This window comes from Dendropsophus ebraccatus, chromosome 4 (assembly GCF_027789765.1).
Source record: "Dendropsophus ebraccatus isolate aDenEbr1 chromosome 4, aDenEbr1.pat, whole genome shotgun sequence".
Classification (NCBI taxonomy): Eukaryota; Metazoa; Chordata; class Amphibia; order Anura; family Hylidae; genus Dendropsophus; species Dendropsophus ebraccatus.
The window spans coordinates 75,912,794-75,934,906 of NC_091457.1; the positions used below are offsets into that span (position 1 = coordinate 75,912,794).

At 42.4% G+C, this 22,113-nt stretch overlaps 1 protein-coding gene across 1 annotated transcript in view; it reads right to left on the reverse strand.

Moving 5' to 3' along the window:
* PIEZO1 (piezo type mechanosensitive ion channel component 1 (Er blood group)) overlaps positions 1–22,113 on the reverse strand; it is a 186,348-nt gene that overhangs the window by 96,992 nt on the left and 67,243 nt on the right. The window contains exon 2 of the mRNA XM_069966046.1: positions 11,906–12,001. Coding sequence (XP_069822147.1) covers positions 11,906–12,001 — 96 coding nt within the window. The remainder of the gene's footprint in view (positions 1–11,905; positions 12,002–22,113) is intronic.

Here is a 22,113-nt window from a genome sequence, read left to right on the forward strand (position 1 = left end):
TACATCCTCCCTTAACCCCTTGGGGGCCAGACTGTAAGCAGCGATCTGTAAAGATGCTGCATACTGTAAGGTGCACAACACCGCTCACAATGATGGGTGTTGTGCTCCTGTTTGTGTGTTTTTTTGTGTGTTTCTCCCTTTTTGTTTTTCAGATATCGGTATCCTGGGGATTACGTCGGATTCCGTGGACTACGTCGATGACCAGCGTTTTTGTTTTTTTTTAATAAAATGGTCAATGAGGGGTGTGGGGGTGTTTTTATTTGAATAAAAAAAAATTTTAACTTGTGTCTTGTCTTTATTTCTTTACTTTATAGACTTAGTAATGGATTCCGTCTACTAAGTTGGGGCCTAGTGTTAGCCGGTATAAAATGGCTAACACTAACCCCCTATTATTACCCCAGTACCCAATGCCACCAGGGGTACTGGGAAGAGCCGGGTGCCAGTGGTCCCGGAGCGTCAAAATTGGCGCTCCTGGACCGGGCGGCAGCAGGCTGGTAAGATTTAGGCTGGGGAGGGCCTAAACCAATGGCTCTTCCCACCCTGGTGTTATCAGGCTGCTGTCGTTTGGTTTTTAACCCGGCTGGTTATAAAAATAGGGGGGACCCTATGCGTTTTTTTTTAAATAAATAAATAATTAAAAAAAAAAACGCATAGGGTCCCCCCTATTTTTATAACCAGCCGGGTTAAAAACCAAACGACAGCAGCCTGGTAACACCAGGGTGGGAAGAGCCATTGGTTTAGGCCCTCCCCAGCCTAAATCTTACCAGCCTGCTGCCGCCCGGTCCAGGAGCGCCAATTTTGACGCTCCGGGACATCTGGCACCCGGCTTTTCCCAGTACCCCTGGTGGCATTGGGTACTGGGGTAATAATAGGGGGTTAGTGTTAGCCATTTTACACCGGCTAACACTAGGCCCCAACTTAGTAATGGATTCCGTCTATTAGACGGCTTCCACTACTAAGTCTATAAAGTAAAGAAATAAAGACAAGACACGTTAAAAAAATTTTTTTATTCAAATAAAAACACCCCCACACCCCTCATTGACCATTTTATTAAAAAAAAAAAAAAAAACGCTGGTCATCGACGTAGTTTACGGAATCCGACGTAATCCCCAGGATACCGATATCTGAAAAACAAAAAGGGAGAAACACACAAAAAAAACACACAAACAGGAGCACAACACCCATCATTGTGAGCGGTGTTGTGCACCTTACAGTATGCAGCATCTTTACAGATCGCTGCTTACAGTCTGGCCCCCAAGGGGTTAAGGGAGGATGTATTGCATCCCCCTTAACCCCTTGGGGGCCAGACTGATGTCAGACTGCACCCATCCCAGCAAGGAAGGGGTTAACTGACCCCCCCCTTACTTGCTGGGAGGGGTGCAGTGCTGGGGAGGGGGTGGGGAGAGCTCTATACTCACCCCGATGTTGTCTCTTCGCTGGTCCGCAGCACAATGAAGTCACTGTACTGCGGACCGGCTCTTTATATGTGCGCTCAGCCGATCAGCCAATCAGCTGAGCGCACATATAATTCTAAATGTTTCTTCTAATAATGCTATTGTGATAACATAATTAGAAGAAACATTTGATGTTTTCATTAAAGTAAAGTGATGATTAGTACAGAATGCTCTTTTGCCGGCAATCTGAATTAACGGCTTATGGAGCTTCCTGTACTAATTAATATTTAATTAATAAAACACATTTTCGATTAAATAAATTCAGTTTCGTTGTTCAATAATTTAATTCTAACGAATCCATCATTGTGCAATTAAATATACTGTCAAAAAATAAATATATATATAAATATACATTTATTTATATATCTATTTATTTTAACAGTATATTTAATTGCAAAATGATGGATTCGTTAGAATTAAATTATTGACCAACGAAAGGGACTTTATTACAAAGAAAATGTGTTTTATTAATTTAATATATTAACTATTAGAAGCATCGGCATTCGGCATCATTGCCGTCTATTTTTGAAGTACTCCGTACGGACCGCCTGTCAATCCACGGCCGCATGTCCAGCCGCAAACAATGGTCTTGTTCATTTTTTACGGGTCCGTTTACGATCGGGCCGTAGATTCATACATAGTGTGCACTGTGCAGCCGTATATCCTATACTTTCCAGCGTACGCATGAACCACCAAAAATACCGCCGCACAATTACAGCCGCACAGTTACATAGTCTGAACCTGGCCTTAAAGTGTTAAAATCAGACAGTAAAGAACCAACAAGACATAAAATTAACAAATTTATGAAGAGAAAAGAAAGCCACAGTCACAAAACTTATTAGAGATAAGCAAATTTGTTCATTACAAACGAAACAAGCGCTTCCTGCACTTTGCTTATAACCGGCTGTCTTTGATCTTCGTGCTGCTCCACCCCGGGTGCCTGGAAAAGCTGGTTCCAGTCCAGAGAAACAGGGAGAAGTTTCCCAGGACTGGATCCAGCTTTTACAGCCAAGTGCCAAAATTCCCTCATCTCTAATTATAATGTAAAATTTTAAATAAGATAAGTAGTATTTCTTCTTCAGAATAAAATGTGTCACATAACTTGCCAGGTATCAGGAAGTGTAAAACTTATGTCAAAATACACTTCAAAAAGTGGGCAATTTAAAGGGGTACTTCGACCAATTAAAATTTTTATATATTGCTGCCCTTGCATAGAACATAAGATCCTATTCTTACCTAACCACGCTGCCCTGGGTCAGACTATGGGGTCTTTGGGTTCCTTACTGAACATTCCCGCCATTACATCAGAGACAGACCCCTCTCAGACTTGTTATCGTCCAGAAGGAGCGGGCTGTCACTGCTGTGCTCTCAGTCAGTGGCGTAGCCACCGTGGTCGCGGGGGTCGCCGCCGCGACCGGGCCCGCCACAAGGGGGGCCCGCGGGGCCCCCCGATCAATCACTCTTGTGACCGCAAGCATTGTTTTGCTTGCGGTCACAAGAGTCGGGCTCCGTCTTCCCCCGGCTGCTGCGCGGCTGCCGGGGGTGTCGCGTCTTACCCCCGGCAGCGCGCGCATCCCAGAACTCCCTGCGCGCCTTGGGCCCTGACTTCCGGTTTCCGGCGCGCAGGGAGTTCTGGGATGCGCGCGCTGCCGGGGGTAAGACGCGACACCCCCGGCAGCCGCGCAGCAGCCGGGGACAGACCGAAGGAGTGAGGATCAACGTGGGAGCGCGTTGTCAGGTGAGTTAAGTTTTGTTTTTTTTATCAGCCTGTACGGGTGGGGGGAAAGGAGGGGGCCATCTATAAGGGAGGAGGGGGGGGTGAAGGGGACCATCTATGAGGGTGGGGGGAAAGGAGGGGGCCATCTATGAGGGTGGGGGGAAAGGAGGGGGCCATCTATGAGGGTGGGGGGAAAGGAGGGGGCCATCTAAGAGGGTGGGGGGAAAGGAGGGGGCCATCTATGAGGGTGGGGGGGAAGGAGGGGGGCATCTATGAGGGTGGGGGGGAAGGAGGGGGGCATCTATGAGGGTGGGGGGAAAGGAGGGGGCCATCTATGAGGGTGGGGGGAAAGAGGGGGCCATCTATGAGGGTGGGGGGAAAGGAGGGGACCATCTATAAGGGAGGGGGGGGAAGGGGACCATCTATAAGGGAGGGGGGGGAAGGGGACCATCTATAAGGGAGGGGGGGGAAGGGGACCATCTATAAGGGAGGGGGGGGGAAGGGGACCATCTATAAGGGAGGGTGGGGGGAGAGGGGGCCATCTATAAGGGAGGGTGGGGGGAGAGGGGACCATCCATAAGGGAGGGTGAGGAGAGAGGGGGCCATCTATAAGGGAGGGGGTAGAGGGGGCCATCTATAAGGGAGGGGGCCATCTATTTGGGGGGGCAACATAGGGGGAGAGGGAATACACAGAGGGGGGCATATATTATTAGGAGGTCACAGAGTCAGGGCTACCCACTAAATGAGGGTGTAAAGGGGACAGTACAGATGTGCAGTGTGTAGAGAGATGGAGATGGTGTCAGAGTGTGGAGCCTAATATGTCTGTCTGGCAGATTCTGTGGATTCGTGGCTCGGAGAAGTTCTCATAACGGCCCAGGACAGATGGAGAAGATGATGAAAAGGAAAGAACTCTGATCAGAAAAGACGTCTCCTGTGAGTCACCTGATATAACTGCACTGTAATGTATATGGTGTATAGAACCTGTGTACAGCTGCATCCACCTCTATATGACTGGATGAGGTGATTTAGTATACTGGATTTGGTCAGTAACAATATGGTGGTGATGGTTGTGGTGTGGCGGTTATGTTTCCTCCCTATATACTGGTATTACTGGTAATATTGGTCTCAGTATACAGGATTTGGTCGGTAACAGTATGGCGGTAATAGGTAATATCTGTCTTGGTGTGTGTGTGTGTGTATATATATATATATATATATATATATATATATATATATATACATACAGTGGTACCTTGGTTTAAGAGTAACTTCGTTTAAGAGCGTTTTGGTTTAAGAGCTCACAGTTTTTCAAAATTGTGACTTGGTTTAAGAACATTGCTTTGGTTTAAGAACTTCCTGTATTGGGTGGGAGAGCGAGTGGAGAAGGGGCATGGCCTGCATAGCGGGGTCTACAGCACTGTACTCTAAACACCTTCCAAATCATAGCAGATCCCCTTCAGGCTGGGGCTTACATCAGGGGACAGGACTGTGGGGGGGGGGGGTAATCTCTCCATAGCTGTAACCCCTCTCTCCCCGGACAGAGAGTGCTGCATGTATGTGCCCACATCTGTACTGCTCATTCCTTCATGCTCCCTGCAGTCTCTGTCAGCCCTTGTGTTTCCCATCCTCTCCATTACTGTACAGTACAGAATAATAAATATATTTGGGGTGCGGAACCAATTGTCTGCATTTACATGATTTCTTATAGGAAAATTTGCTTTGGTTTAAGAGTGGATTTGGATTACAAGCACGGTCCTGGAACGAATTATGCTCATAATCCAAGGCACCACTGTGTGTGTATATATATATATATATATATATATATATATATATATATATATATATATGTGTATATATATATATATATATATATATATATATATATATATATATATATATACACACACACAACAATAGCATCACTTGGTCGTGAAAGGAGGGGGGGGGGGGCCCAAGTTGGCCTCTCGCACCAGGGCCCAGGAGACATTAGCTACGCCCCTGCTCTCAGTATAGTACTTTGAGGCACTGATAGATCAGGGTAGGGAATTGAAAACTGAGGGATGAGCTTGCTCTGCGGTTCCTTACACAAACGTTGCTGGCAGCAGATGGGCCCTTGTCACTCCTTATTGTCGCCACACAATGGAAGCAGACATATTGATAAAAACTATACATTTATTTGAAGTTATATTACAATTAATATAACTTTATTAAAAGCACAGTACTCCTTTAAAGTTACAGCATGTTGAATATAGAAATGCAAACACAGGATGTTCACATGTATTTCTGGTCCACAAATTTTCACTGGTTGAGCTAATAAACCTCTATAAATAGCAATATAAGGATAATTCACCATACAGCTTTTTATTGGCAGGAGACAAAAAGCATTATACATGTGTTTAGTTATAAGGAAGATTCCTCTTTTTAAAGAAAGCTGAAGCAAATGGGCAGAAAAAGGGGCTTTTCTAGTAAATTAAAGCTCAGACCGTATATTCCTGGAGTCTTAAATGCAAGTAAAAGAAGAGAACAAGCAACAATGGCTACACTAATCACTCTGAAATCAGGCATAGACGTGTCACTAGTCAAGTCATTGTTCCACATCATGTGGGGTTTTTTCTGTTTTCCTTTTTTGTAATTATACAAGAAGAATTTTGTACAATTTGTGTACTCCTATGGCTATTAAAGAGTTGGTTATATAACAGATGCCACAATCATGCAGAATGTTACATTCTAATACTTGCTACCACTACCGGTCATTAAATGTGGCAAGGTGTGATACTCAGAGGTTGTCAAGTATCATGTAATTAAACAATACACATTGTTACACCTTAGAGCCTCCAAAGCGACAACAAACTGCTAAAACTGCCGTGCAAGGGAAAAATTTAACCTGCTCATATCTCCCTATAGTACACAGGGCGTTGAGGATGATGGTAACTTTCAACCTCATCCTCTGCTCCAATATTTCCATTTGATATAAGGCGTTTAACCATTTCAGGATGGGGATAATTGTGGCTTTAAAAGACCAGAGTCAATTTTTCAAATCTGACCCGTCTCACTTTATGTGGTTATAGCTCCATGACGCTTTTACGTATCCTAGCAATTCTAAGGTGTTTTTTTTTCATTACATATTGTATTTTAGGTTAGTGGTAATTTTTGGGTTATTTCCATACAAAACTTCAAAAATTCTAAATTACCATTTTTCTAGCTTTGAACAGTTTGTATAGCTGCCATTGGGACTCTATGATCCCTTTGCAGCGCCACAATGGTGAACAGAGGGAGAATGCTCCTTCTGGTCACACTGACCGCAGCATCTATAGGGTTATCTGCTGGGGCCTGAGCGTCTAAGGCTTCCAGATAGCTGAACCACCAATAATGTGCGGTTGCACTGTGTAAATTCCATTGTCAGTTTATCAGAGGTGTAAGTAATGTCAAGGAGGCAAGGCTCCAGCACCACTACTCCCCCTTATTGTGCTGTATGTCTGCCTCTTTGCATAGTTAGCAAAGCACACTGTACATTTGAGAAAGATAGGCCCAGGGAAATTGTCACCAAGACAATGATATCCGATTTATAGACTATGTGTTAAAGAGCAGGAAGAGCTGAGCAGATTATTATACAGTGGTACCTCGGTTCTCAAACTGCTTGGAACTCAAACTGTATTTTCAAGGAAAGTTTGCTTTGGTTCTCAAACTCTTGCTCGGTTCTCAAACACTTTTCAGTCTTGAAGTATTCGGTATCTGAAAGCTTTTGTGAGCATGGATGGTGTGTTGTACCTGGTGAGTTTAGCACTGGTGAGGCTTCACATACAGTACAGTATAAGACTGCTGGAGTGCATATACAGTACAGTAGTAGTACAGACAGTGAATCACCATCTCCCTTCCATTACAGTGCTGGGATGGGAGGAACTCTATAAAGTAAAGGATGAGTGAGGAGTTAGTGACTACTGTACTATAATTTCTGGTTTTGTTGAATGTTTCTTGTGTATAATGTACTGTGCAGTATAGTGCTGTTCTGTAATGTACTGTACAGTATAGTGCTGCTCTGTAATGTACTGTATAGTGCTGCTCTGTAATGTACTGTACAGTATAGTGCTGTTCTGTAATGTACTGTCCAGTATAGTGCTGTTCTGTAATGTACTGTGCAGTATAGTGCTGTTATGTAATGTACTGTACAGTATAGTGCTGCTCTGTAATGTATTGTACAGTATAGTGCTGTTCTGTATTGTACTGTACAGTATAGTGCTGCTCTGTAATGTACTGTACAGTATAGTGCTGTTCTGTAATGTCCTGTAGAGTATAGTGCTGTTCTGTAATGTACTGTACAGTATAGTGCTGCTCTGTAATGTCTGTACAGTATATAGTGCTGTTCTGTAATTTACTGTACAGTATAGTGCTGTTCTGTAATGTACTGTACAGTATATAGTGCTGTTCTGTAATGTAATGTGCAGTATATAGTGCTGTTCTGTAATGTACTGTACAGTATAGTGCTGTTATGTAATGTTCTGTACAGTATATAGTGCTGCTCTGTAATGTCTGTACAGTATATAGTGCTGTTCTGTAATTTACTGTACAGTATAGTGCTGTTCTGTAATGTACTGTACAGTATATAGTGCTGTAATGTACTGTACAGTATAGTGCTGCTCTGTAATGTCTGTACAGTATATAGTGCTGTTCTGTAATTTACTGTACAGTATAGTGCTGTTCTGTAATGTACTGTACAGTATATAGTGCTGTAATGTACTGTACAGTATAGTGCTGCTCTGTAATGTCTGTACAGTATATAGTGCTGTTCTGTAATTTACTGTACAGTATAGTGCTGTTCTGTAATGTACTGTACAGTATATTGCTGCTCTGTAATGTACTGTAGAGATTAAACTGGGCACTTTGCAATGTAATATATGTGTACTGTAGGTAATTATTGGTGGCTGCTCGAACCAATTAAACACATTTACATTATTTCCTATGGGAAGACACTGCTCGGTTCTAAGACTGCTTGGTTCTCAAATTGCTTTCCTGAACCAAGTAAGTTCGAGAACCGAGGTACTACTGTATATCTTTGTAGGAAAGGATTGTATAACTTGTAACTTGTTAATGAAATCCCTGATCATTCTGTGATAAGGAGTCCAGTGAACTGTGTCACTCAATGATAGGATAATTCACTGGACTCTTAAGTGTAAAAATATCAGAGCAGGGGCATAGATAAGATGGATGCAGACTACACAACTATTACGGGGTCCCCCTCCAGCAAAGCATGGTCTGCCTCTATGGTAGCTACGGCTCACAGCATCCACATCAGCCACCACTGGCAGAGCTGCCCTCTCTGATGCACATACTCATGGAACCCGGTGCAGTCCCTTGGCTTTCGTTATCTCAGCTCCCACTCATGTGCCAGAGATTTAGGAGAACGGAACGCTGCAAGACTGGTTGGACATACAGCTCTTGAACACAGGCATTCGTGATTTCAATCAATAAATTACTAATTATACAAAATCTTTTCCCATAAAGATATATATATCAATCCGTTCCTTCTGCTCTAGCATAGGTAGCATTTTCATGGTGACAGGTTCCCTTTAACACTATTTACAGCCCAAATAGATGTCTGTTTTAAAAAAAAATAATAACTTTTATTGCCTGTATCTATGTATTTATGGTCTGAATGCTTTTACTGATATCTGTCCAGTTGTGTCACCAGCTTGGCAGGCATTCAGGGGTGACAGATCCATATAGATCTTTAAACAAATCCATGGTCAAACAAACTGTCTCTCCATGTGGAATCTGTCTGCAGCATGTGGATGGGAATTGTAGAATCTCTTCCATTTGCCTACCATTGTAAACCATTACAAATTAATAAAAATAAATGAAATAATAAATTATAAATTATATATAAATTGAAGCTGTATTAATACTTGCATGCTGGCCAAAGCCATGTCTAACTATTGCTTAGTTGGAAAGCTGTGGAATTTTATAGCTTTTTAGATCTTAAGTGTATGAATTCTTTATGTAAATTGGGACTGTAGAGGAAATGAAATGGTAAACTATATTCAGAGGATCTAGTTAAATCTCCAGGGGATAGCAGCAGGCCAGGCATGAGTGTGGAGCCAAGCAAAGAAGTGTCTCCCAGAAGCAGGGAAGATCATACGGGTTATAGAAAAAAAAAGAAAACATTTACTTTAGATAAATTGCAAAAACTGTGTGACAGGGCAGAAGAGAATTATGAAGAATTCAAACAAGGAACGGTTTATATGAAGAACTTACTTGGCAGCCAGGACAGAAGAGGAGGAGTGTGGGACAAGGAGAGACAAATGACAGATCAGCAGATACAGCAAACAGAATACAGGGGAGGAATAGCTAAAGAATTCCGATAAAACCAGAAAGACAAAAAACATAACTGGAAACCAACACCACAAATGCTGGTGCAGAAAACACATACACTGCTGAGAGATAGAGACTGAGAAGAGAAAACAGAAAGAAGGAAAATAAAATATAATAAAAAAAAAAACAGCGAGGCAGAGAGAGTATGTGAAACAGAGAACTGGAAACAGAGTGCTAGAGGAAGAAAGTGAGAGAGAAGGGTAACAGACATGAGAGGAGACAGACACATATAGAACAAAGGAAGAGACTGCAAAAGGGAATCAGGGTTAAAAAGGAAGCAATAAACTGGACTATAAAGTGAGAAGTCGTCTTTCACACAGGGGGATGACAGCTACTAATCAACTCCTTCCTCTGAACGAGAGCTGCATGTGACCTCAGATGACATATGGCCGGCCTGACAAGTCAAGCATAATACAAATAATCTGTATGTGCAGTGTTGGCTTAGGCTTGTCCACTTCAAGTTCATGTGTAACGTTAACTTTTATTTTATATTGGCACAAAAATGTTTTACATTGGACCGGATACAATTTCTAAGAAATTTGTGCTTTTCTTGTGCCATCGGGGACAAAGGATCATCAATCACAAAAGAAAAAAAAAATGTTTATGCTGTACCGTGCTACTAGAAACTATAGATAGATCTTTATTTTGTAATGCAATGGCTGCCACAAAATGACATCACAAACACTCAAAGTCATGTGATATAATGTGATCATGTGAGGAATGAACAAAAAAGTTGTACTTCTGGTGCAAGACAGAGCTTGAATAGAGATGTGGCACTCTTTTTTTCAACAGTTGTTAAAGGGAATCTGTCAGGTCCGTACAGGTACAGAGATGTAGACAAGGGCAGATAGGTGATATGGAGATAAAACAAATGATGCTTTGTCTTCACTGATAGCATTTTACCTTGGAAGGGAAGCTAAAATATCACAGAAACTATGTTGCGTCACAGCACACATGTGGGCTGCCTCATCCATCTCTCCCTATCTTATCAGATTAACAAACAATTAAAGGGGTAGTGCGGCGCTAAACAATTATTCACTAAATAACACACATTACAAAGTTATACAACTTTGTAATGTATGTTATGTTAGTGAACGTCCCCCTTCCCCATGTTTCCTCCCACCTACGCTAGACCCGGAAGTGTAGTGCTCTATACTCACCTGATCCGTGTCGACCCCCGTCCACCATCTTGCGACAATGATGTCGTCTTCGGGCCGCGTCATCAGCTGCTCAGCCGCGATTGGCTGAGCATAACTGTGCTCAGCCAATCGCGGCTGAGCAGCTGATGACGTGGCAGAGGGGGGCCGGCACAAGAGATAGTCGGAGCGGTTCGGCCGGCCGCCTGAAGATTACATCATTGTCACAAGATGGCGGACGGGGGTCGACATGGATCAGGTGAGTATAGAGCACTACACTTCCGAGTCTAGCATGGGTGGGGGGAAACACGGGTAAGGGGGCCATTCACTAACATAACATACATTTCAAAGTTGTATAACTTTGTAATGTGTGTTATTTAGAGAATAATTGTTTAATGCCGCACTACCCCTTTAAGGAGCTTCCAGCCCTGTATGTCAAATAAGCCCCATTACTACCGTCCGATTGTTGGCACTGAGCATTGTTTGAAATGCTCATTTAACTGATAGACAGTCCCTGTAAAAATGTCAGCAATCAGCCAAGGAGCGGAAAAACGCTCTTCAGCTGATCACATATTTGTGTGGCAGAAAAATTGATGAGAGCTGCACATTTTCCTGCGTTAGCAAGAGATGTGCAGACGATAGCAATATATTGAAATGGCTGCATGATTGATGCAGTGATGCCGTGCCTTGTAAAGCATTGCAAAGGAGCGAAAATCCTGCAGATTGGTGCTCATTTGCTGCCACAGATGTCCAAAGATCTGCAAGTGTAAAAGGACCCTTAGTCAAGGCAAGGAGAGGCGAGGGAGGAGGAGTTTATGCTGTGGCTCGGCTACTGCATTGCAGGGAAGCTTAAAAGCACTTATTTATCCAGGACTGGAAAAACATGGTCGCTTGCACCAATCTTGTCCTAAGTTTTTGGTGCGGTTTTGCACCTCAGTTCCATTAAAGTAAATGTAGCTGAATTTTAATACAACGCACAACTTGAAGACAAGGGTGGTGCTGTTTTTGCAAGAAAGTAGCTGTGTTTTTTTAATCAATGTAACCCCTTTAACAACCAGCCAAGAATGGAAAGAACAGCAGCTCCCCACCTGCTTCTCCACACCCACCTAGGCTTGACTGACAGGTCTCTCTAAAAACATAGCTGGTTGTATGGAGGGTGCCTATCTCAGTTTCTTTCAAGAAAAAAAACAAAAACACAAAACAATATCAGTACATATAAACCATTGTATTACCTCTCATGCTGTGCGCAGTTGGACCAGAGAACCATGGTAATAATAGGAGGAATAACAGGTAGATCAAGGACAATAAGTTGTAACGAAATAGGCAGGCTGTGGAGGTAAAAGAAAAAAAAAAGTCAGTCAATGTCCCTTTATCAAAAAATCCTAAAAGGTGAAAAAAAGCATGATTTGAACTTCAAAAAAGTTTCAAAAGCTAGAATGTCATAGGTTTTGGAAATTGGTGAAAAAATATAAATTAAATATCTACACATATACGCTACTATTTTTCAAATATTGTACATATTATAGAACTTATGTAAAAGTAACACTGTACCATATCAATAAAAAGTTATCCAGCACATGCTAAAACAAGTCAATAATGTAAACTAGGTCTCACCTATAAAAATAACTGCAAATTATATTTAGGGGGAATAGGGTTATATTGTACTATAGTTCTAAAACCCATCAGTTTATTTGCTTTAGGTCACCATCCAGAACCAATTCTTATTTTTGTATTTTTTTCCTTGCCTTCTAAGAGTGATAATTCGCCCAATCGATCGTTTAACGATTTTGAAGCAACGATTTGGTGTTTATAACAATCAGCGTTTAGACGAATAAATCGTTAGAAAAATAGTTTAAAAATTCGTAAGGATTTCCTGACAGTAAAAACTGACACGGACGTATGAATGGGGCCTTACATAGGGTAAATCGGCGAAAGACTGTTTACACCAATCGATCTGCAAATTTTCAGCGAACGCTGAACGATTTAAGAACATGTTGAAAGATCAAAATGAAGACTTCTCGCTCATCGTTTGATCGTTTGCTGTGTTTACACGGTTCGATTATCGCTCAAATGCGATCGTTTATGCGAAAATTCGAACGGTATTCGTTCTGTGTAAACGCAGCATTATTTTTCCCCATCTACACAGCCATATAAGGGCTTTTTGCAAGTCAAATTGAACAGTGTAATGACATCTTTCAGGCTACCATAAAATATGAAATTGGAAAAAACAAAAAACACAATTTTGCTATTTTCCCCCCTCATTGTTAGGCAATGCACTTAACACTAAAAAACTAACATATTGGGGGACATTTATCAAGACTGGCATACTCGTACCTCCACCCCGCCCTTTTTGTCCGGCTAGATTTACTAAGAGGCACAAAAATCTACACCTGCTCTGTACTGAATTCACTGATTAGCGACTGAAGAGGAAGTTTAGGATTGGTCACGTGGCATTAACCTCTTAGTGCTAGTTTGGGCTTTAATGACCATGCTAAATCCGACCTGTCTCACTTTATTTAGTTACAGCGCTGTAATGCATTAACGTATGCTAGTGATTCTGTTTTTTATGACATATTGTACCTTATATGTGGTTACTATCCTGTGTGTTTTTTTGTTGTTGAAAACATCAAAATATCATGAAAAATTTTAAATATCAAACATACACTATTCAGCATGCAATATAAAATAACAATTATTGTAGTTTTCTCGGTCACGACGGTTACATCAATACAAAGTTTGCATAGGTTTTGGTTTTTTTTCGACTATTACCACTATTGCACAATAGTAACTATCTTCCTAAAAAAGGATAAAAACTGTCCCCACATTGCAAGATCCATAGCGTTCTTATCTTTTGCGTGGCAAAGATGGTTTTGTGCTCATTTTTTGCGGGAAGATGTGCAGTTTTTATTGACTTCTTGATCTTTTTTTATGACTTATTTCCTGAAGCAGATAAAATACAGCAATTCTGGTGCTGTTTTCTCAGTGTGTTGTGCAATACAATTAATGCTATAGTTTTATAGATAGGGTCGCGGATGTGGCAATACCAAAAAGGTATAGGTTTTATGTTTTTTAGGTGGTTTTAAAGCAGTTTATTATGTATATATTTTTTTTTTACTTTTACACTAGTGTACACTAAGCAGTGATAATTTTTTTTTAGCACTGTTGCAATACACTGCACTACTGCTGTAGTGCAGTGTATTGCCTGTGTCAGCACTGAGCATCTACACAGCCATGCCTTCAGAAGGCCTCCAGGATTGCCATGACGCTGATCGGAGGCCCAGAACCTCGGCGCGGTACTTCCAATCAGGTCAGTATGCTGGCGCCCGCCACCAGAACCAGTTACATGGCGCTGTCATGAATTACCACTCCAAGTAGTTGCAGCAGGAGGCCAGCTGTCATGCTGACAGCTGATTACCTGCAGTACCGTCATTCCTATGCTGACATGTTTTCTATCCCTGCAGTAAAAAGACGACAGGGACAGAATAAATTCCAGTAGTGACCATCGCAAAAAGCAGATATGGCGGTCACTAAGGGGTTAAAGTTCACCTGCGTATAATGTTTTATACTGGAGCTGGTTCTGAGTGATACCAGATATATCTGGATTAGCTTGTATTGCCATAGCTGGGTGATACATGACCGGTGTATAGAGCAAGGTTTTTGGTTGTTCCGTCCCGGTAGATGATCTGGGTAGTTCACGGACGTTGAGAAACATGTGATGGTGGTCTCCACAGTATTTCTGCATAACATTTTCTTATAGACCAACATTGAAAGACTTTGACAGATTAGGAAGTGGATCAAGCAGCCACAAACAATTTTAACCCCTAGCTGCACCAGGCAGTTATAATACGTCATGGTAGGAGGCTAGTTTCAGCACGACTACGTACTTTAACTGTGTTGCTTCAGATGCTCACTGTTTACACAAACTCGTCTGATAGCTGACCGTTTAGTGTAACTGCCGCTGGACCCCCAAAGGGATTGATGGATCGTTAAAGGAAATCGGTATGGTACAAAATGCATAGGATTACAATTGAAATCTCTGCAAAGAAAATGCTAATTTGAACTTTTCACTCTTAGGGTGGGTTCACACTATGTGTCCCCTAAGGGTTAAACAGCTTAAAATATGGATTTAGTCCCCATCCAGGTAAAAACTGTGGGTTTATTCAAGAAGGCAATGCATTTCCTTCAAATCATAAATTAAGACCTCCTGAGGTGCAATCGTACTAAGAAAAATAGTTTTTTCTAAACATAAGACAATGGAGAAACATTTATGTTTATAGATTTACAAAAAAAAGCTGTAAATGGCATCAAGCAAAGAGAAGCGGTATTATGGGACTGGTTTGTCAACTCTGCCTGCAACCGCAAAACAGACAACTTGAGTAAAAGAAAAAAAAGGGGGAACTTTTTGTAAGCAGAGGAGCTGGCAGGCCAGCTGTTTACAGTATATTGTTATTCTCCAGCTAAGTTTAGACCAGGCAGCCGTGCACCTAATTAAAGTTCTCATTCAACTTTCAGCTCCTAAAGAGCAGGAATCTTGAAGATTGCTGGGAGAGGGACCTGACCACATGCTAAGGCTAATTTAAGACACCCTTGGGCCCAAGGTAGAGATGACAGAAGAATATATACAGTACCTAACATCCATGGATCCATCCATCCATATATACAGTACATAACATCCATAGACAAATTTTGGGTTTAAGCTGCCCATATACATGAAATAGCTGTCAGAGCAGTAGGGTTGCTCAGCAGTTAGTTTCAGATCGTAGATCTTAATTTCTCTCAAAATTCCCTCTCCCATGTCATTTTGTGTGTGCTTGTCAGCACAATTGGGCTGATTTGTTACCACGGGACGAGTATTCTTACAATGACCTTTTGTGATTCTAAAGCAGATCAACCCTGTGGCGTAAAAAAAAAAATAATTGCCTTCATGTGTATCCTGAACAACTTACATGTTACATCCCTGCTGAAACTAGTTGTTTTAAATAGTTATTCTCAAAGTGTTGCCTTCCCGCCTCTTTAAGTGGACACAACTCAAATTTATGCTGTAAAGGAGAAAATCTCTTCTTGGTTGATTGGAAAGGTTTCGGTCCTGAAGAGAAATCTTGGGAGTCCAACATATTGGATTGGGTTCTTATCTTATGATTCATGCAGGTAAAAAAAAAGGTAAGGCCAAAGGGGGGGGGGGGTTGGGTTGGGTGACTGTTAGGACCGAGCGTGTGGTTTGTGTTCCTGGCCGCACACTTATCCGGCTTGCAGACAAGTGTTCTACTCCTACCTTTTAGCCATGTTCAATGCACTCTAGCTTCTGAGCATGCCGCTGTTGTGGGCTCCTGGTCCCCGCACTGCGCTGCTTCTTCCTCGGCCGGTGTGCTGGCTCTGCTATGTCTGAAAGGGCCAGTGCCCTGATTATTGGTTCCACTTGCCCCTGCCACATAACAAAGCCTGCCCCTTCCTGCCCTGTTTTGCTGGATCTTTAGTGCCTTATAGCCTAAAAGAAAGCGTTCCTTGTTAGTGTACTGTGTACCAGTTTCCTTGCTACCGTTCTTAGACCCCTTTCTTGCCTGCTGCCTGCCCTAATCTTTCTGTCCTAGACATTTGTATTTTTTCTCAGTACCATGCCAACTACGCAAGCAAACCTGAGGGTCATCTGCCACAGCAAACCCATCTAGCCTTGCGGCGGGCTCTGATGAAGCCCAGCAGCCCCTTAGACTTTGCTCCCTGGTGAGGCTTACTCCATTGCTTGTGCAGGCCCAGTGGAATCACTATACACCTTGGCAGATACTATTCAAAAGGAGAAACACTCCTGAGAGTTGGTGGGGAAATGTAATAGATGCGGTTGGCCTAGAATATAGTCCCTGGATAGCAGTTAAAAAAAAAATTAAAAAATCCAGAAGTAGTGAAGCATTTGAGAGCAGGGCTGTGGAGTTGGAGCTAGTTTTATTTTGAGTTGGACAAAATGTACCATCTTCGATCCAGCTTTATAAAAAATCTTTCAAAATTTTATCATTCAGTTTTCATTTGAATTTTATAAATATTCCTCATTATTATATTTTATTTTCTTTCACTCTAAGGCCCTTATTTATTAAAAACAGAAAAAGGCTTTCTCCCATACATTTATTTTCCTCCGTATATATAAGTAATAAAGCACTGGCCCTATTAGATAGGGACAGTCGGGGAAAAGTTGGCGGTCACTATTGGCAGCTTGTTTCTGAGCTGGAAGAGTCCATTGTGTGTGTGTGGGGGGGGGGGGGAGATCTGTGCTGTTCTTGCTGGATGATTGTATAAAAGCAGCAGTGTAATATAGAGATATCCTGAGTAATACAGAGAAGGGGAAACAATAAGTAGTGTAGCAGTAAACTATATCCTCAATGTGGTGTTTTTCTTCAGTGTGCTATGGCGGCTGCAAGTTGCGAGAGAATGAGAGACAGACAGAAATTAAAGGTGTATTTTGGGCAACAGTAAAAAATCCAGGGAGAACAGGGGGTGTTGGGACCAGATTTAAAAAGTCCTATTTCTGCATCTAAGCTTAGTGCCAGAGTGCCATATTTCTATTACCTTGAAACTTTGCTATGCGTTTTTTAATGGTAACACACACACAAATTTTTATTTTTTTTTTATCTGTACACAATTCTTAAGTTCTTTATATTCTCCATAGGTAAATATTTTATAGTAGTCCCAGATTTCTACATGATGCATCATTGCCAAAAGTCCACAATATTTCACAAGAGTTTGAAAATTACCCAGTGCATATAATAAGTGTATAAACGCTGGCACACTATCACGCCTACTGTGTAGTATTTACAGAGCTACGGTCTAATTATTAACTTTAAATGCCACCGAAAAAATGGCAGGAATTGCATTTGGTAAATAAGAAACAACAATGGAAACATTTCAAAAGCTGTAGATTCCAAGAACCAGTCTTTAAAACAGGGTAAAATTCTGGGAAATTAGGTACATTTAATTTTCATGCTTTGCTCACATTTTCCATATTGCCTTGTTAATGGCCATTATGCTATATATTGTGACTTCATAAGGACACGGTTTATTACTGGGTACTAAGGATTGGCATTTTACACACCTCATGGTCAGTTTGTTTAGAATGTTCTAATATAAACTTCAAAGAATGTTTTGAATTGAATATAGTTCCCACAATTAACTACAGCACATTCCTATCCAAGAACCACTAAATAACATAACATGGAAATCTCCTATATACTATGAAAGACCATTCATTGCATTTAAAAGAAAGAAGGTATCTGTCAGCAGTATAAAAAAAACAAAAACGACCCAGAGTAAAATTGTCCTGACAAGATGCTGAATTTTTAAATGGGCACTGTCAGTACAATTAACTTTTGACATGTCAAACATATCAAAAGTTATTGATCAAAGCAGGTCTCTTTGCTAAAACCAACTCTGATCAGAAGATATAGCTCGGGAAAGATCGCAGCAGCGCGATCCTCTCCCTGGTCAGTGGCTCAGTCCATCAATAATTTCCCACTCAGATCAATAACTTTTGGCATATCTCATGACATGTTAAAGTCAGTTTTAGTGGCAGGTGCATTTTAATTGCATTAAAGCGACTCTGTACCCACAATCTTACCCCCCCCCCCCCCAAACCACTTGTACCTTCGGATAGCTGCTTTTAATCCAAGATCAGTCCTGGGGTCCGTTTGTCAGGTGATGCAGTTATTGTCCTAAAAAACAACTTTTAAACTTGCAGACCCATGCCCAACGGGCGTGGCTTAGGATTTCTGTGCCCTAACTTTGCACCACCCCTCCCCCTCCTCCTCACCCTCTTAATCATTAGGAATGCCACTGGAACATTTTCTCCATGCTGAACATTGCACAGGTGCCTTAACGATCCAGCCCAAGTGCTGGGCTGACACAGGTGGGGAATAGACAATCTGCCTGGAGCATTCCTGATGATGAAGAGGGTGGGGAGGAGAGACAGAGAGGGTGTGCCAGCCTAATGCATACACAATCTAGGCCACGCCCATTGGTCACGGGGCTGCAAGTTTAACCCCTTAGCGTCCCATGACGTATCTGGTACATCATGGTGACACAAAGGGAGTTCAGAGAGGGGTCCCGCTGGGACCCCGCTCTGAACGGCGCCGCTCCCAGCTGCTATCTGCAACCAGGGAGCGCCTTTATTAGCTGACGCGGGTCCCGTTGCCGCACCGGCTAATTAAGCACTTCATGACAGCTGCATTGAAATACTTTATACATAATCTCCCTGGTGTCTAGTGGGTCGGATCTCCCCCCCGCAATGCAATTGCGCGGGGGGGGGGGGGGGGGGGGGGGGGGCGGGGGGAGATCCGTTCTTCTGCCCGGGCCTCAGCGTCACACTGACGCTGATCCCAGCTCGGCAATAGATTGCTCTGGCCTGCAGCAGACCAGAGCAATCTATCACTGATGTGTCTGATCTTTGCTGTGTATATACACAGCATTAATCTCTATGAGAGATCAATGCTGTGTATATAGAAGTCCCCCAGGACAACTTCTAGTTAATGTAAAAAAAAAATAAAAAAAAAAAAAAAAGTGAAAAGGTGTTTTTATTAATAAAAAATCCCCCCCCTAATAAAAGTCCAAATCAACCCCCTTTTCCCATTTTATAAATAAACATGTTTGCTATCGCCGCGTGCGTAATCGTCCAAAATATTAAATTATCACATTCCTGATCTCACACGGTAAACGGCGTAAGTGCAAAATTGTGCATTTTTGGTCGCATCAAATCAAGAAAAAAATGCAATATAAAGTGATCAAAAAGTCGCATATACGCAAATCAAGGTACCAATAGAAAGTAAATATCATGGTGCAAAAAATGACACCCCACACAGCCCAAAAAATAAAAGTGTTATAAGGATGAGAATAGAGCAATTTTAAACACTTTTTTTTTTTTTTTTTTAAAGGTTTCAATTTTTTAAAAGCCATCAAATATTATAAAAGTTATACAAGTTACATATCGTTGTAATCGTACTGATGTGAGGAACATAGATAACATGTCAGGCGAACGGTGTAAACGCAAAACTCCCTGAAATCAAAAAATAAGGGCACATATGGGTCTCTAGGTGAAAAAACGCAAGCGCTATGGCCTTTTAAACATAAAGTGAAAAAAGCAAAAGTGCAAAAAAGAAAATTGGCTTTGACCTTAAGGGGTTAAAATTTGTTTAGGACAATAACTGCATCACCTGCCGAACGGACCCCAGTACAGATCTTGGATTAAAAGCAGCTATCCGAAGGTACAAGTGGTTTGGGGGGGGGGGGGGGGGGGGTCAGATTGTGGGTACAGAAACGCTTTAAGAATCTTTTACTTACTGACCAATAGACAATGGTTGTAATCCCCACGATGAAACACTTTAGCTCACATACTAGATAAACTATAACTAGAGATGAGCGAACCTCGAGCATGCTCGAGTCCATCCGAACCCGATCTTTAGGCATTTGATTAGCGGTGGCTGCTGAAGTTGGATAAAGCCCTAAGGCTATGTGGAAAACATGGACATAGTCATTGGCTGTATCCATGTTTTCCAGACAACCTTAGAGCTTTATCCAACTTCAGCAGCCACCGCTAATCAAATGCCGAATGATCGGGTTCGGATGGACACGAGCATGCTCGAGGTTCGCTCATCTCTAACTATAACCCTATAAAGATTGCTGCAATCTTTCTTTACAGGATACCTTATCTATCACAGTAAAGGCTCATGCACATGGCATATTATGGCTCAGAGCTGTATATCCTTGTAACAGAACACAGAGTAATCTATGGGACCCTACTATACTTCTACAGTATATGTACTGGTGGAGGACACAATTCTACAGACATTTCTACGGATACCCATTATTTGCCAGGCTTGTTAGGTCCCTCCTGAAGCTTTGTTACAAGGATTCTAAATAAATGCTCTGTTGGGTAGGTGGATATAAAACCTTTGTATACTACATATTGGTCAGCTGGGAGGTTTCAGATGAAAGTTTTGCCCCTTGTTACATATTAAAAGGGAAGATTTTCCATAAGCAAACTTCAGAACTCTGGCTCCCAATGAAGTGGAATTATTCACATGCTGATATTTGGCACAAACGCATGAAGAATTGTCATTGGAACTAATTCAAACTAAATACCAGAGAGGACAGCTGAATAGAAAATTAATTAATGAATTCTGGGTCAAAAATTGGAACTCTACCTGGAAAAACAAGCTATAGATATAACAGATCCCAATCATATTAGAATACAATAGAGAAAGAAATTTGGCCAGCACAAATAAAGTTAACAAAAAACTAAAAATGCCTGATCCCTGCAAAACTGATTTCTGAAGGGGATTATACCAAACTTTTATAAATAATAAAAGCAAGCGACACATATTACAAAGTAACAGGATTTCAGGAGTCTAGAATGCAGGATCAGGAATATGCTGGAGTTTCCTCAAAAGTAATAGGCCAATTTCTTTACTGGTCCACTATAAGCATGTGTTCCTACCAGGCCCGGACTGATAATCTGGCAGGCCGGGCAAATGCCCGCTGGGCTGCTCAGATTATCAGTCGGAAGGCCGCTGACCAGCCCCCCTGCTAAGTAAACCACCGGCCACCACGCGCTTACACCCCCCAGCTCCCCGCCCCCCGCGGGCCGCCCTGCATCTGCCGCTGTTAGCTGCTTACATATTCTGCAGCCCGGCCCCGGAGGCTTACAGCTACAGCCCCGCCTCCTGCATCCCTCTCCTCTCCTGCTCGTCGGCAGACTTGTGACGTCATCCGTTGCTGCCCGCCCGAGCAGGAGAGGAGAGAGATGCAGGCGCCGCGGGGCTGGAGCGGTGAGCCTCCGGGGCCGGGCTGCATCGGGCTGCCGGTAACGGAATATGTAAGCAGCTAACAGCACCGGACCAGAGAGGAACAGAGAGGACCTGCTGGATCCACCAGAGGTGAGTATACTTTTGTTTTTTTGTTTTTTACATGAATGCTCATGTGGGAGCTTCACTTGGGGCCTATAACATGTGGTTACAGTTACAGAGGGGGTCCTATACTATGTGGGGGCTGTACAGGGGGAAATGCCATGTGGGGGGCTACAGAGGGATGCTTTTACTGTGTGGGGGGCTTCAGGGGGGGATAATATGTTGTGATTATTCTATGTGGGGGCTGGCTGCACAGGGACCTATACTATGTGGGGGGGGGGGCTACACGGGGGGGGGGGATAATATGTGGGGGCTGGCTGCACAGGGACCTATACTATGTGGGGGGGGGGGATAATATGTTATGGCTATACTATCGGGGGAGGGAAATATGTGGGGGCTGGCTAAACAGTGAGTGACATCCCTGTATACTGTGCATATAGTGAGTGACATCCCCGTATACTGTGCATATAGTGAGTGACATTCCCGTATACTGTGCATATAGTGAGTGACATCCCCGTATACTGTGCATATAGTGAGTGACATCCCCGTATACTGTGCATATA